The sequence below is a fragment of the Trichechus manatus genome, unplaced genomic scaffold (assembly GCF_000243295.1).
Source record: "Trichechus manatus latirostris isolate Lorelei unplaced genomic scaffold, TriManLat1.0 scaffold00047, whole genome shotgun sequence".
NCBI lineage: Eukaryota > Metazoa > Chordata > Mammalia > Sirenia > Trichechidae > Trichechus > Trichechus manatus.
The window spans coordinates 7,460,508-7,478,211 of NW_004443983.1; the positions used below are offsets into that span (position 1 = coordinate 7,460,508).

The 17,704-nt window shown below is 37.9% G+C and overlaps 1 protein-coding gene across 2 annotated transcripts in view; it reads right to left on the reverse strand.

Moving 5' to 3' along the window:
* Positions 1-2,599: 2,599 nt before the first annotated feature.
* The window catches only part of KCNN2 (potassium calcium-activated channel subfamily N member 2), a 168,536-nt gene continuing 153,431 nt past the window's right edge, over positions 2,600-17,704 (reverse strand). For both annotated transcript variants that reach the window (XM_004376984.3, XM_012555718.1), the window contains 3 exons: positions 12,731-12,858; positions 5,640-5,709; positions 2,600-3,216 (listed from right to left, as the gene is read on the reverse strand). In XM_004376984.3, coding sequence (XP_004377041.2) covers positions 2,929-3,216; positions 5,640-5,709; positions 12,731-12,858 — 486 coding nt within the window. In that variant the 3' untranslated portion in view covers positions 2,600-2,928. The remainder of the gene's footprint in view (positions 3,217-5,639; positions 5,710-12,730; positions 12,859-17,704) is intronic.

Here is a 17,704-nt window from a genome sequence, read left to right on the forward strand (position 1 = left end):
AGGGACATCATGCTTGGTAAAGTACAGGGTCAGTGAAAAAGAGGAAGACCCTCAATGAGATGGATTGACACAGTGGCTGCAACAATGGGCTCAAGCGTAACAATGATTGTGAGGATGGCGCAGGACCAGGCAGTGTTTCGTTCTCTAGTACACAGGGTCACTATGAGTCGGAAGCAACTCGATGGTACCTAACAACAACAGATCTACTATCTGTCATGTATTTGGTTCATTCAGATTTCTTTAAGAACATGGGTTCTTCCTAGTGACTGACCTGCGACACTATGTGTAAACAAAAAAAAAACAAAAACAAAAACTATTAAGGAATGTAGTGGCATTGTAATTTAAAGTGATTTGTGGTAGCCATATGGTTTTGTACATGTTGTATAAAAACAGCGAGGCCAGGGTATGGCTGACGGAGGTGTGACAAACAACTTCAGTATTAGTGGAAAATCTGAAAACCAAAGTGTAAATATATTACCACAAAAGAATAAGCATCGTAGGAGCCTTTAGAGGGTTCTGTCTAATGTTCAAAGCTACTTGAGAGGAGACTTGGTAGTTTGGTTTATTCAGCAAATGGCTGACTAGAATGTCTATGTAATGGGTGGTTCTCCTCCTCCTCTTTCAAAGTGTGGTCCGTTAGTCTTAATTTAACAATTTTAAAAAATATAGACAAAGATATATTTACCAGTCTTTATATATTTTGCATAGAGGAATAGGTAAAAACAAGATCAATTGTGGAGGACAAAAGGATGATTTCTCCTAGAGAAGCCTTAGCAATTAGGAAGAAGAGAATAAACACAAGGTAATGAAATCTAAATTAAAATTCAATTTCTCTTTCCTCTTGTTCAACAAGACGAACAATGCATTATCCTTTCCCTAGTCTTCTAGTGCTCTGGGATGGTGGTTCTAATTGATCAGTAAGATGATAATTTAACTTAATTATCTGCAACACTGCCTTTTAATCACAACAGAGGTAGAATTAACTGCATCAGTTGCAAGAACAAAGTAACCAGTTTTTTTTTTTTCAGATTTTCTCTACTTCTTATATCAAATGTTTACTCTAAATACTTGATATATTGTTATATGTAGCCAAATACATAAAAGGAAATGTCAATTCCATCCATGAAGTGGAGATTCTGATGAAGCAGGATGAAAAGGTTAATTTAACTACACAATATGTTCGCCTAAGCAGTGCTTTGTTTTTGTTTCACTTATTAAGACTTTCCAGGCCCTCCCCTCCTCCAGCACAGACGTATATAAGATGTGTAAATGTACTTTAATTTCAGCCACTTTGGATGGGTAATAAATGGTAAGCTGTTCTCATGCAATCTAATGCAATCTCACTTTTATGTCCTTGATCTTAAAAGGAAGTCTTTGATTTTTTCTATCAATTACGGAATATAAGTTATTTTATTCACTGAACTATTGAAGATGCATCAAGTATACTACTCTAATGCTAAAGAAAAATACTTGATAGAAAAAATAAAGGTGAGGAGGGCACAAGCCCCTTCAGCAGATTTCTGGGAAAATGGAGCAATTTTTAGGTTTAGGCCAACTCAAGCAGGTTGGGTGAAGACCTGTCCAAACAAAGCCATATTTTTATGATGTGTCGTCCACAGACTCAGGAAGAGCAGTGTGTGAGGGGCTTCCATGTTGCTGTCACCTCCAAGGTGACTCTTCTAAAACTAGTGGATTCCTAGAGTAATTTGGAAAGAGATGCCTTTGCAGGACTAATTACTCAGTAGTCCTCTTTTACCCAATCAACCTTAACTGTTCATGAAACAAGTGTGGTAAAACTTGTGGAATTTATTGGATCCCACTTACTTCCATGTACTAAATATGCAAGTCCAGACTAAGAGAGGACCATTTTCTAGGTGGTATGTGGCATGTTATGAGTTATGCATATATATGTTCATTATGCTCTTAAAAACCAAAAACCAAACAAACAAAAAATCACTGCTGTTGGGTCAATTCCAACTCATAGTGACCCTATAGGACAGAATAGAACTGCCCCATAGAGTTTCTAAGGAGTGGATGCTGAATTCAAACTGCTGACCTTTTGGTTAGCAGCTGAGCTTTTAACCAGTGTGCTCCATTATGCTCTTAGGAGCTATGAAAACGTGCATGTGTGGATACTCCAAACACTTAGAATACATCAAGGGCCCCTCATAATAAATGAATACATGGGAAGATACGAATACATCCGTTTAGAGATGTTGGAGTAGCCTGATATCTTCTCCATGTACGTTTGCTGATAAACTGGGGGGAAGAAAACTTCTTGAAAGTGTCTGTGCCCCTTGTTTATATCTTACATACCAGCCTCATTTTCCAAATAACTGGAAAACACAGTGAATTTAAATATAAGATACTGTAAACTTGAAAATAATAGTAAGCTGGGTGGGGTCACATAGGTGTAACTCTAATACTTCCTAATGAGGGAATATCTGAACCAGGGTATGGAGTAATTGAATACCTTTTTTCCAACAGGCCAACCTTTTGGAAATAAAAATTATCAGGGTGCATCAGATGATAATCAGTCATTTTACCTGCAAAGTAATGTGAAAAGTGAAACTTTAGAAATGGCAAGTGACCAAGCAAGTATGTGCAGAAATTAACTTTTTTTTTTAATTATATATCATATAATGTAGTAGTAAAGTTTGTTTGAAGTGCATGAATAAAAAGTTAGTGAAATTACAGGAGGAACAATCTATATAGCAATAATAGGTGCATTCCCTGTGCATCTAAAAGAAAGAAAAAAAAAAAAGAGTTTTCACTCATTTTGGCCTAAAACTTAGTGTTCAGGTTCCCAGGATTCTGACATCAGAACCCGGATAACGCTGATTAGAACCATAGGGGCTTTACAATAAAAGCTAAAATATTGACCATATGATGGCAAAAAGTCTTATTTTGTGGTTAACTTATTCTCTTCTAGCTACTCTCTGATGAAGTTGGTGGTGCTGTAGAGGAGGACCGCCGCCTCCTGGACGAGGACCTCGACCGCTCAGCGTTGTAGGTGACTTGCTTGTCGTAGTTCTCCATCTGAGCCTCAATGAAGTCTCTCTGTTGCTGCCTGATGGTCTGGCTGATGAGCCCAGGTAGGGCGTGGATGCTACCAATCAAAGTCTCTAGTTTTGTCTCCAGGGTAACAATCCTCTTCTCAAAGTCTTCACTCCTTTCATTTAAGTCGGAAATCATGTCATACATGATATTCTGGGTCTGGAAAACAGGATTGAGAGGGATATAGAAATAGAGAACTAAGAATCGTGATTACACTTGCCCTGGAAGGGAGTTGTCAATGCTCAGCGCTTTAGTGCTGGTCTCCTGATGGTGATGCCTGATGTAACAGGGGCGTTAGCTACCTAACAGTTTACCTTTCAAATCAAATTGTGTCTGTTCAGTGCCAGGATCTAGAAAGGTTAAGATCTTGGGCATTAATGTGATCCAGCTGCAAAAATGTGAAGGTTATGTTCATGGTAAGCCCAATGACTTCAGGTGGTATATGAATAAACATACATGTTTAAACTTAATACTTATGTATGTATTTTAGCAATCATTACAAAAATTTAGCACAACAAATTCATTTTTTCAACATATACTATTAATTAGGGCAAGGCTAATTTTTAAAAACAAGCAAATTTAAAGAACAATAAATATTAGTACAGATGGTATTGGGATGTAGCAGACATTTTGAGGGTGGACTATGAATGAAGTTTATAACAAACTGATTTAGTCAAGTAATTTAGTAACTGAAAGCAATAAAAAAAAATTCTAAATATCTTTCATTGTCCTATGTTCCATTGGGTCAAATACCATTTTAGAGGTTACTATGGAGAGAATAAAAGTTAGGGGAGATGGTGAAGTTACCAGTTCACCTTGCTGGCTATGGCTGAATCAGAGTTGTGTGGTTTGAAATGGGAAGATGTTTTTGGTGTCTCAGTGAACCCTGTAATTAATTGTCTTGACCAGAGTGTACTGATGACTGTGACTCCAGTTACATCTCCTGAAGTAGCTGAGAGAGAAAAGGAAGGAGGACCCCAGGGATCATCAACTCAGAGGAAGGTTAGGGATGTTATACTGCCCAGCACAGCCTTTCCCAAGTCTGAGACCCCTTTGTCCAAGCCTTCTCTCTTTCTACCCCACTTCCCTTAATAATATGGACCCTTTTCTGCTTCATAATCAAGAATCTTAAAGACGCTAAACGAACTGATTAAATAAAGGGGGTTATTAGAATACAGGCACCTAGTTTCAGTTTGGCCATGTGGACAAAAAAGTCCATTCACTTTATTTTTACTATACAGTTTTGGGTCTAGATGAACCACCATTTATTCAGCACATACTGAATCCTTATGGCGTGCACAGTCCTGCAGTCACGATAAGCATGGTACTGAAGAAATACTTTGAAATAAGTGCATATTGCCTCACAGATGTACACTTGAAGAAAAAGTACATATTTGCATTATATTTCCAAGTGACCTGTTTTCTTTTTTTCATAAAATACCCAATTTCTTTTATAATTTCATCTTGGAGGGATGCAAGAGCTTGTCCCATCTTTGCTTTATGGCACGTCCACACAAGAACCATGTGCATAAATATTAACTGAGGACATATTCATGCCTCATATATGCACTGTTCAGCTTAAATGCGTAACACTTGCTCTCCTACGGTGATTTCATTAAGTACTTCACTTATCATTCTGTTTATAAGCTATTCATCTTCAACGTATTTTTGTAGTATGTTATTGATTGATGTTATACTTTAAAATGAGTATAACTGAGATGCATTACACAATGGGACTAAGCCAAACATGTAATTTTTAAAAGAATATATCTGAGGCATTAGTAAAGGGCATAGCTGATTCATCACACATATAACAGCACAGACAGGTCCAAATCAGAGTTGCCTCTTTCAAAGCATTTGTGTTGAACGACTGATGCTATTCTAATGCCTCCTTTAGCAATGTCTTCATTGTTGATAAATATTCATAGTTTGAGAGTGGATTTTACTTGGCAGAACAACCAACAATCAATTGGATAAATCTTAAAAATGGGGCAGAAGAATTTGGGAACTATTAATGTATTTTTTTAAGAAGTGGCATGATTTTTAAATAATGAAATGGAGAAAGAACCATATATTATATTCTAGAAGGTGAATATCTTTTTGAACGACAACTCTCATTTTAAAATGTAATTCTTGCTTTTTTTTTTTTAAGTTTCAGCTTTACATTTTTCTGAGTTTGCTTCAAACAATCAATTTTAATAATTAGTCCTACTTAGCCCTGAAACTATAGGCACACTCAGGATGTTGTTCTGCTCTCAGAGGTATGCAGCTGAACTGCAAGTAACAGTCACAAAGTTATCATCTCATATTCCGCTTATGTTTCTTATTGTACCTCCAAATCACTCCAATTAGGAAAGCTTTTAGAATGGGAGTTGAATAATTAATGTCAGGAAATAGTATATTAATGTAAGAGTTTTAGAAAAAATTCTTTTAGGTTGGAACATCATTTTAAATGTGGTTTGTTGGTTTGATTAATTAATTAACTAAAATTTGGGGTGGATTCCTTCTGAAGCATTCTCAGTTACTGTCCAGTCATTTGTTCTAACAGATACAAACATGAAGTCTGACCACCTAGAACTTACTTTTGCCAGGTCCACCAAGGTATTTGCTTGGTCATTCAGTTTCCTCTGTTCCATTTTTACACTTCTCAATCTAAAAGACAGAATTTGAAGTCAGATAGGTTCCCTTCCTTCCATAGCTACTTTATACCTTCCAAAGAGCATGCACAAAATTGACGAGAGCAAATAACTGCATGGATAATGCCTTGAATATCTGGCGTAAAGTCCAAACCAGTTATGTATCTGGTACAATGAGAAGCATGCTTCCCCAACACCACAAAAAAGAAAGGAGAAAGAGCAAGAAATGAGATGTCCTCCGGACAACTATTTACCAGGTAGTTAAAGTTGAATTCAGAAAGGCTCATAAGGGTTTAACCATATGAGAAAAAAGCCAGAACATTCCTTAAAGCCCCAGTATCATGACAAATAGACATAGGAAGAAATATGCAAAGCAACTGGAAATTCATCAATGTTGGAGCAATGAGTACCTTCCTATGCCTACATGACTAGATACAGGTATTAGCCCTGTTTAGTCTGAAATGGATTGGGTTAGGTATTTGAACCTGATGAAAACACAGTGATAAGTGAGATTCTTATTAACAAAAATAAAGCTTTTATTCAACCAGCAGCAAGATAACTCAAAACACATAATTCTCTTATTCTTCATTGTATTTTAATTGACTTTTATCTTAAACTGCCATTGAATTTGAAGGATGGCCAGACCATATCCTTGGGAGAATTTCCCTTAATTTTTAGTGAAGATTAAAATCAGAGGACAATTAAAAAGTACCTGACAGATGGAATTGCTATTTGTAAGATTAACCCCTTGCCGTCAAGTCGATCCTGACTCACAGCGACCCTATAGGACAGAGTAGAACTGTCTCATAGGGTTTCCAATGAGTAGCTGGTGGATTTGAACTGCCAACCTTTAGGTTAGCAGCTGAGCTCTTAACCACTACACCACCAGGGCTCCATTTGTAAGGTTACTTTTAGCTAATTTTAAATACCATGTGTGTACCTCATTGACAGTCAAAAGGCTGCCATTAAAAAAAAAAAAAAAATCCTTGTGAATGAAAACTCTTATTAGTTCAACAAATATTTATTCAGCACTTACTATGTACCAGAAACTAAGACTTCCCAACAAGAGAAAAGTGCTTTATTATTCTTTAAGCCTTGCTTCAAAGAGAAGCAGGTTTCTCTGAGCTACTTAATGAAAAAGAAAAACAAAATCATGCTAATCTTATTACTTTGATGATGAGCTATTTTATAAAGTAATACTTCTAATGCTGAATAGATGGCTTTTGATTATTTTTCAATTTAAATGAAACATTAATTACATAAAAGGAATAAAAACTCACAGGGCAAGATTTTACTGCCAGGGAAATTTCTAATGAACAAATGTTCACGTTGTTTAGTGATTTTTTTTTGAAAACAAGATATCCAATATGTCCAAATCTGCTCTATAGTGAAGACAGAGTTCCTTCTGCCAATCAGAGTTTAACTGACACCTACCTACAACACAGTCTTTAACAGTCTAAAGCAGTTTAAATTTCTAGCTTGCCATTGAGACTATATGTTTTTCTGTTAGAACACTTGTAACTAAGTTAACTGGAGTTTTTGTTGTTGTTGTTTTGCTATTATAAATATGGAATATGTTCCAGTCTAACAGAAATTTAAAAACATATGTGTTGATCCTATATACTGTTGAGAAAGGTTTCTTCAAGTACTTACAAGGATTTCTTTCAATTATACTTCCTGGTGTGTGCCATTTAAAAACACGTAAAAAAATAAAAACCCCTCAAACATCAGTGGGTCATTACAGAGAGGTGTACTAGAGAGCAGCAATGCCAGACATGGGTTCTATGTTCAATGGCCCTAATGTGACATTCAGTTTCCTCAGGTATGAAATGAAATGGGTTGAATTAGGACAGTGTTTCTGAATTGCTCGATTTATACCAACAGATGATTTTCAGTGGTACTCAAGACATTAAACAATTCTAAAACAGATGGAGAGACAGTTACTTCCTTGAATTCTCTGCTAATTCTTGACTGTTGCAAGAAGAATGTTTCAGACTGGTCTTACCCTGTCTTTATCTCTAAACCCTTTCTATTTTCTTTAAAGAGATAGCGAGATCAGGATCTCAGCTCAGCATTCTGCATTGTCTCAAAACCAATACCAGTGTTTCAATTGTCAATTGCCGTACCTTTACCTTATTTTTATTGTGAGATATTTTTATCCATTTATTTAGAGGGGTTCATATCAAGCTTGCTTTTCAAATTGAAGTAAGCAATATTGTAGGTGGCACATGAACAGCTGGCATTTGGGAACACTGGACCAGAGGCCTCTGGTAGCCCGTGAGTGCAGAAGAAATCCTGAACTCTGCAAGTTAGATGGAAGGGCTGTTGATGGTCCCTTACTGAGGTGGGTACTTCATCTTACAATGAAGCCTCATATATTTCTCTTAGATTGCTGTCTTATGTGTCTGACAGTAGAATTTTGCCCATTTTATTTTCTACTGCTCTGGAAAGCTGATATAGAGTAGCTCTGTTTGATTGGAATTCCTAATCCTCTCTGAACTTAAATCATCTTGCCTTGTTGGTTTTTAGACTGCCTGTAATGTAGGAAAGCTGCTGAGAAAAATACTTGAGCTACAGCTGCCAGAATTAAAAGGTAACACGCAGATGTATATTACACTTTTTTTTTTGCTCCCCAAAAAACGAAGAATAAGAAACATATGTTGATTTCTTCCTTGTGAACTTCACTTATCACAGGAAAATATCATGATTTTGGATCACGTTTCCATAGCAGCAATCAGACTACTAAAATTCACAAATAAAGGATCCGCTGGGTGCATGCAGCCGGTAGAAAATTCTGCAAATGTTGAAAGGAGTGGCTCACACAACTTACTTCCGAGCTCTATTTTCATTTTGTTGAAATAAAAAGACAAAACAAAAGAAAAGAAACTGTAAAATATCCTGGAATAAAATAACACAGAGTGGAGTTCAGTTGTGCACAGGGGGCTCGATTCATTAGCTGGAAGATCCTGCTGTGATTCCACAGCATTTTGGCATATTGATCAAAGAGGAAACACTATTCAATTCTATTACTATCCTTCTTCATTTCTACTAAATTTCCCCTACCTGAAAGCACTTAGTTTCAGAAGGAAGAACTTATATAAAGTAATCTTGGCCTCTTTGATACATGATGGTAAAGTAAACGATAGGAAGTATTTTTGCCTAAGATGAACGCGATGTGGTTAAAAGGACAATATTCAAAACAATGTCCTTTTGAAGTACCTTGCTTATTTTTTGAGGAGGATGGTTACATCTTTTCTTAGTTGGGGCTATTCAGAAGCTTAGCTCTCTGAAAGCTAGATAATCCAACCCTCCATGCTATATAAATTATGTGTACAGTCATGCGTCACTTAACATCCACAATACGTTCTGTGAAACAGGACGTTATGTGATTTGGATGCTGTGCGAACACAGATTGGATGCTGCTGCCTACAAGTCGAAGCATGCACTGTTATATGGTAAACTTTTTATTCCTAAGTAGGGAAAGTTCACACTGAAATAATGATAGAAAGTACAGTGCAGCACATACATAAGGCAGTAACATAGGTGTTTATTGTGACTATCAAAACATATGTATTACAGGTTATGTATGTACTGCACCATTATATGCCTGGCAGTGCAATCACTTTGTATACAAGAGACACGAGATACATGTGTTGCATGCAGGAAGCTGTTGCATTTGCTATATCCAGTTACGTAAGCTAGATCCCATTCTCTGATAGGGATTTCTTGGTTCTGAGGCAAGTTAATGTTGATTGATGGGTCCATAGTTGAAATATAAGAAAGATAAGCATTAAAGTTAACGCTGCCACCAGAAAAGGTTTAAGAGAGAGAGAAACAGGATTTTTCATGACACTAAATGCCAGTCCAAAAAGATAGACACATTACTGACAAGAGGACGCAAGCCTGGAGATTCCAGTCTCCATCAGAGATTAGAGAGGTCATTTCTTAGGTAGAAAGCTCTGAGGTTTTGAAAAGAGAAAGAGAGTTGAGATAGAGAAGGGTGGGTAGCAGGTGGGAGAGAGCTGCTGAGAAAGCTCTTAGGGAAAATCACAGAAAAGGAGAGGCCAGGATAGCTCTGTCAATGAATATTTAAAATTTCCCTCATTTAGCAAGGTTTGATTTAAAAAAATGCTGACAGTTCAGGCTAAGGGCCTCAATGGGTCTGAACAAAGGGCAATGCCTTGCCCTTAAGAATCGAGCCCTATGTGCTTTCCTTTATTACATCACTCCTCAACTTCAAATGCTAAGTTAAAATGAACGATAATTATGCACGATTAGAAAAATCTAGCCAAAGCCAGCCCGTATAAATAAACTTACTCAGTTATGCAGTTTCTCAAAGTATAAATACTCCCCGCCCCAAAGGAAACCCAGTAACTCCAAAGACTAACATAAAATAATTCAGAACATTTTTTTGAGAGTTGCTCAAAGCTCATCTACTTTAGAAGTGCACACAGCTAGGGAAGAAACGGAATGAGAAATGTCTGACAGAAGCAGGAGGATCCCAAGTGGTTTCCTATATCAGTCTATCCCAAAGCAGCATGCCGAAGGGCCCGCCAATCTTAACACCACAGTGCCCTGAAGATCAGCTCAACATGCCTTACAGGGTGCATCTGCCAATAACTTAAGGAGAGTTTTTAAATTTAGTTTCCCGGAAGACTTTTCTAACCTTTTATTATGAAATTTTTCAAATATACAGCCAAGTTGAAAGAATTTTACAGTGAACACCCCTATACCCACCAACTAAATTTTCCCCCAAGTTTTTGAGTATGAATGCATCTGGGCTGTACGAGTGCTCTGAGAAGATATAAGAAACACCCAGCATTTACAGATGGGTATAGAACTATATTACAAACACTGTCAAAGGATATATTTTTTGGATTTGTTGTTACGTGAAAATTCTTCCAAGGCACCAAAGGCAAATAACATTTATTTCTGTTACATTTAATAGGTTACAATGACGGAAAGGGACACAAGTTAAGATCCTGGAGGAAACAGATGTGTGGTTGCTCTACACAGAGACTGACCACACTCACTTCCGTGTCATCTCACACCCTTCCCACCTCTCCACTTAGACATACACACCTTTTCACACCTATCAAGGTATGTTTTCTTTTTAGTATACTTGAAGATCAGCATCGAAACATTAAAAGTACAAAGAAATGATTTCTCCACAGTATACCACGTGTACCTCTTGTGTGAATGTTGGAGTCACTGTGTTGTACGGTTTATGGGAGGAATGCCCATTCTAACAGGAAAGGTGTGCCAGGTGAATCACTTGGGGAAGAGGCCTGTCCTCAGACAGGAAGACAGACCTGAGGAAGTACAGGCAAAGGCTCAGCATCTATTAGGGGTCTCTTGGGTCTGAAGTACAAGGAATCAAAATGCTCCTAGGTGGTGGTGCTTAGTTACAGAGGTCATTGTGAGCTCCAGAAATCAAGCTTCCCTCTGTGAACCAGATCTAATGTTATGGTCCTCTCTGTGTTACACTGTGAAAAAAAGTGCTCTGGTGTCGCAGTGGTTAAAGCGTTTGGCTGCCAACCAAAAGCTGGGGGGTTCAAACTCACCAGCCGCTCTGCAGGAGAAAGATGTGGCAGTCTGCTTCTGTAAAGACTTACAGCCTTGGAAATTCTATGGGGCAGTTCTACTCTGTCCTATAGGGTTGCTATGAGTTGGAATCGACACGACAGCAAAGGGTTTAGACTGTGAAAAAGTATTTTAAAATTCTAGTTTTGTCTTTTCCTTACAATGGAGAAAAAGCATAATTATGTGCCGGCTCAAGTCACAGAGCTAAAGGGAAACGATGCGGCCTTCTCAGGAAAGTGTGTTAGTGGCAGCAAGGAGAAGAGTGTGAGTGAGTAGCAGTGACAGCCAGTTACTCTGCCATATGTGCATAGCCCCCTTCTATTTTACACCTCAGCGCACATGGGTTTTACTTTCATTAAAGAAGGTAGCAATTGTCTTAGAAGTATTCATATGTCCACAATTACAGACATATTCCACATTTCCAGTGATACATATTTACAGGGTGGTTGAATGGACAGGTGAAAGGATAGAAGATGAATGTTTAGTGATTTCCACAGGATGTTAGTGGTACTATATTAGATATGAATTACCTAAATATGTAAAATAAAAATTCCAGCCTCAGCGCTTTCTTGTCCATGTGCTAGTTCCAATTCGAGAAGACATATTTTGTCATGTATCTAAGAGACCTGGTATTAACCTGTCTTTCCATTATTATCCTGGTAGGTTACATGAGGAAATTCACTTTTCTGAGCCACAGATGTAAAAAGCAAATCTGCATAGCATCTTAATTGACACTCACAGGAATAATACTTACAATAAAGATGCTGGGAGCCTTGGGGGAGAAAGACCCTGTGCTTTCAAATTATCATAAAAACTACTAGATACTGATTTTTACTTTGGAAATCTATGATAGTTATATGGTATAACAATTAAATGGCCTGAAGAACTTACACACACTGAACAATAATGGCATGGATAAGTCTGAATAATAAAAGAATGCAAGGTCTGTAGTAACTATAACTGAGCATATAACATTGACATTCTTTAAAATTCTGATTAAAAACTAATATCAAGTGTATTAAATCAATTATGAGCACTATCTTTGTATAAAGGTGTCTAGCAATATGTTAAAAATCCAGATGGATCATATCATGTTAATTTTTTCATTCAAGATTTTGCAGTAGATACAAACTAAACATCCTAGAGGAAACTATATGGACAAATAAGTTTAATTAAGAAGTACAATTTTAACTGAAATGATTGTTTCTAAAGACAGAAATTGAGAAGACATTATTAAATGAGGATCCTACTAATAATGATTTTTAATCATGCAAGGAACTGATGGTGTTTCTCAAGATTTCATTTATGTAATTATTGAATTGCTAAATGATGTCTTCTGGGAACAAACACATGAATGTTTTCTTCTTTCCTCCTTCATACAAGAATAATAATCAAGTACAAGAATCAAACGCCAAGAATACAAAAGCAGGATGAAAATGGAAAATGGTACTTACTGATGAATAGCTTGCAAGAATTTTCGCTGATGTTTTCTTACTTTTGCATGATCTATCTTTTTTACTAGTTTTGTATTTTTGTAAATTAGCCACGTTTCCCTGAGTACATTGGCAGCTGCGTTTTTCACCTGTTAAGAAAACAAACAACAAAGCAGATGATAAATTCCACAGTAGAATCCTTTGCAACTTTTCTGGGGGCCATAGTCTTTATCCCAGTGATCACGGTGAACTGCAGCTCTGTTTCTGTAACTATTACTCAAAACTTTTTTCTTGAATCTATGCTTTTTTAGAAATGCTTGCTTCTCCACTAGAACAACATTTAAATTGAAATATTATGGAGATACTGATATCTTTCTGTGCTAAACTCTACCTTACTCCCATCAGGAACCTTTTTTTTTTTTTTTTAATTGTACTTTAGGTGAAGGTTTACAGAACAAATAGTTTCTAATTAAACAGTAGTACACATATTGTTTTATGACATTGGTTAACAACCCCACGACATGTCAACCCTCTCCCTTCTTGACTTTTTTTTTTTTTTGGTGAAAATATACATAGCCAAAGATACACCATTTCAAAAATTTCTACATGCACAGTTTAGTGACATCGACTATGCTCTTCCAATTGTGCTGCTATTCTCACTTTAGATGAAGGTTTACAGAACAAAATAGTTTTTCATTGAACATTTAGTACACATGTTGCCCTATGACAATGGTTAACAACCCCACTACACGTCAACACTGTCCTTACTCAACCTTGGGTTCCCTATCACCAGCTTTCCTGTCCCCTTCTGCCTTCTAGTCCTTGTCCCTGGACTGCTGTGCCTCATTAGTCCCGTTTTGTTTTATGGGGCTGTCCAATGCCTGGCTAACGGTGAACCTCGGAAGTGACTTCACCACTGATCTAAAACGGTATCTGGGGGCCATACTCTCGGGGTTTCTCCAGTCTCTTTTAGGCTAGTAAATCTTGTCTTTTTTGTGTGTGTTAGAATTTTGTTCTACATCTTTCTCCAGCTCTGTCCAGAACCCTCTGTTGTGATCCCAGTCAGAGCAGTCAGTGGTGGTAGCCGGGCACCATCTAGCTGTACTGGACTCAGTCTGGTGGAGGCCTTGGTAGCTGTGGTCCATTAGTCCTTTGGACTAATCTTTAGGAATCTTCTTTATACTCAACTACTTTTTTTATCAAAGAGGTGCTGATTTCTCCACCTGGTACTGTTGTTGTTCTCCATTGCCCTGGGGAAAGGCAAAATGGCAGCAGGACAAGGTTAATCGTATTCTTTACAAGGTTGCAGAGTATTTCTGGCTGTGCACTATAGGAAAGGCATGTTTCCACTGCTGAATGTATGAGTAGATCCACTGCCTATAGGCTCACAGAGTAACTTAGCAATTTGTATGCTTGTTAGAACACTGTAATTAACTGATAAAAAGTTTGTTATGTTTTGTTGGAAATTTAAACACACTCCATTTCAAATGGATAGGACAAATGTAAAGGATGCAAGCATTATAGTAACACTGTCAAGGCCCATTCTAGCTGATGGGAGGCATGAGAAGTTTACTGGTGATATTCAATCACTTGCTTTCTTGATTAAAGTCTTCAAAAAATTCTGAGAGCAAATTGAGGCCCAGCTGAGGACATACTTTGTCCTCTTCCTTGATTGCAGTACAGGGTGTGATGACCCCAGAGCTTTGGCAAATTGATTATTCTAAGAAGTTGTTCCATTTAAGCTTTAGAGTGATGGTTAAAGGTACTTCACAAAGAGCCACAGGCTGGTGTTCTGCTAGGTGAGAGAAGACAAGCTTTTGAGAAATGCAGTGTTGTATGGAAGATAGAACAATGAACCAGTATTGAGAACTGGGTTCTAAATTCTTGACTTCACCACTAATCATGACAGGCTGAGGAGACTAGCTAATCTCGCAGGACTTCACTTTTCTCCAACAAGAGGTGGTTAGGGAGGATTATTAAAGTCCTCAGCATTAGAATTACACTAAAATGATGGACCCAAGTATATATTTTTTTTTTTCACTATAGCAAAGAAAACATCAGGTTTGGTGGCTGATAGTAAATCTTTTTTAATGCTGCTGAAGTTTTCTTTGAGTGAAATTGTACTGCTAGGAACTATTTTAAGAAAATGACTGGTTTCTTTCAAGTAAAATTGCTTTTAGGAGTGACTTTGTTTCATAATGCACCTCCTCTGGATATCTATTAGACTACACGTAGGAGAGGGGCCTCAAACCAAAAGGAAGATGACTGAAACTTCAGAGGTCAGGCACCAGTAAAACCAAAAACCAAACCCGTTGCCATCGAGTTGATTCCAATTTATATCAACACTATAGACAGAGCAGACCTACTCCATAAGGTTTTCAAGGAGCGGCTGGTGGATTTGAACTGCCGACCTTTTGGTTAGCAACCTGAGCTCTTAACCACTGTGCCACCAGCGCTCCAGGAACTAGTAGTGCATATAAATAACAGTATCACCATACACAATGAAGTTATATGGTGTTAGAGTTAGTTCTTGGCTTTCTCTTCAGGACTGTGGCAACACCTTCCTCCTTCTTAGACAGCTGCAGGAGTCACCTGTCAGAGGCCATTTCCATCTGATCCTCCTGTTCTATTCAAAGGTCAGGGAATGGATGCAGTGTAAGTGGCTGAGGTGGGAGGACCTTGCTTTTAAAGAGAGAGGAGTGGGAAGTGACTGGCCGGCACTGCCTAGGGTTGAGATAGGCCTTTTCCCTGCTAGAGAGAAAAGGGCCCCTGGTTAATGGTGGTCTCGGCTATCTGAGCAGACTTTGATGCCTGACAGTTGGTGAGGGATCAAGATGGATTTTTCCCTGCTTTTACCAGCCCAAGGCACAGAGGAGGAGGCTAGAACCGAAGCTTGTGAAGAAGCTGGGAACTGGGCAAAAACTGATGGGACAGGGGCACAAGGAGAGTAGCAGTATAGGACATAGTAACTGATTTGGGTCTGGATTCACCGTCTATAAACAGCAAACACCAAATTACTTTTAAAGTCCCTAAGCTTTTTTGCTTGTTTTTTTTTTATTGTGCTTTAGATGAAAATTTACAGAGCAAATTAGTTTCTCATTAAATAGTTATTATGCGAATTGTTTTGTGACATTGGTTGCCAACCGTGTGATGTGTCAACACTATCCCTTCTCCATCCTGGGTTCCCTGTTTGCATTTGTCCAGTGTTCCTACGTCTTCCTATCTTCTCCTCTTTGCTTTTGGGCTGGTGTGCACATCAGTCACATATTCATGATTAAACCATGAATCAACGTTCCTCACGTGTGTTATTGTTGGTCCTATAGACCTGTCTAATCTTTGGCTGAAGGGTGAACCTCAGGACTGATTTTAGTACTGAGTTAAAAGGGTGTCCAGGGGCCATATTCTTGGGGTTTCTCCAGTCTCTTTCAGACCAAAAAGCCTGTTGTTTTTTTTTTCCCCCTGTGAATTTGAATTTTGTTCTACATTTTTCTCCCGCTCTGCCCAGGATCCTCTGTTTTGATCCTTGCCAGAGCACTCGGTGGTGGTAACTGGGCACCATCTAGTTGTTCTAGGCTCAGTCTGGTGGAGGTTGTGGTAGTTGTGATTCATTAGTCCTTTGGACTCATCTGTCCCTTGTGTCTTTGGTTTTCTTCATTCTCCTTTACTCCAGCCAGAATGGGACCATGGGATTATCTTAGATGGCCCCTCACAAGCTTTTAAGACCCCAGACACTACTCACCAAAGTAGGATGTATTTTCTTTATAAACTATGTTATGCCAGTCGAACTAGATGTCTCCTGAGACCATGGTCCCCAGCCCTCAGCCCAGTAATTTGGTCCTTCAGGAAGTTTGAATGTGTCTATGAAGCTTCCATGACCTTGCCTTGGTCAAGTTGTGCTGACTTTCCCAGTATTGTGTACTGTCTTACCCTTCACCAAAGGTACCACTTATCTATTGTCTATTTAGTGTTTTTCCCTCCCTCATAACCATCAAAGATTGTTGTTCGTCTTGTGTGTAAACCTTTTTATGAGTTTTTGTAATTGTGGTCTCATTCAATATTTGCCCTTTTGTGATTGACTTATTTCACTCAACATGATGCCCTCCAGATTCATCCATGTTGTGAGATGGTTCACAGATTCATCATTGTTCTTTATTGTTGCGTAGTATTCTATTGTGTGTATGTACCATAGTTTATCCATTCATCTGTTGATGGGCACTCAGGTTGTCTCTATCTTCTTGCTATTGTGAATAATGCTGCAGTGTACCTGGGTGTGCATATGTCTATTCGTGTGATGACTCTTATTTCTCTAGAATATATTCCTAGGAGTGGGATTGCAGGATCGTATGGTATTTCTATTTCTAGCTTTTTAAGGAAGTGCTGTACCGTTTTCTAAAATGGTTGTATCGTTTTGTATTCCCATCAGCAATGCATAAGATTTCAAATCTCCCTACAACCTCTCCAACATTTGTTATTTTCTGTTTTTTTGATTTATGCCGGTAATGTTGGGGTGAGACTATCTTATGGTAGTTTTGGTGTGCATTTCTCTAATGGCTAGTGATAGCGAGCATTTCCTCATGGCTCTGTTAGCCACCTGAATGCCTTCTTTAGTGAAGTGTCTGTTCATATCCTTTGCCTATTTTTTTAATTGGATTATTTTTCTTTTTATTGTAGAGGTGTTGAATTTTCCTATAGTTTGGAGAGATTATATCTTTGCTGGATGTCATAGCCAAAATTTTTTCCCCAGTCTGTAGGTTCTCTCTTTACTCTTTTGGTGAAGTCTTTTGATGAGCATAAGTGTTTATATTTTTAGAAGATCCCAGTTATTTAGCTTATCGTCTGGTGTTTGTGTATTGTTAATTATGGTTTGTATCTTATTTATGCCATGTATTAGAGCCCCTAGAATTGATCCTATTTTTTCTTCCATGATCTTTATAGTTTTTGTTTTTATATTTAGGTCTTTGATTCATTTTGAATTAGTTTTTGTATATGGTGTGA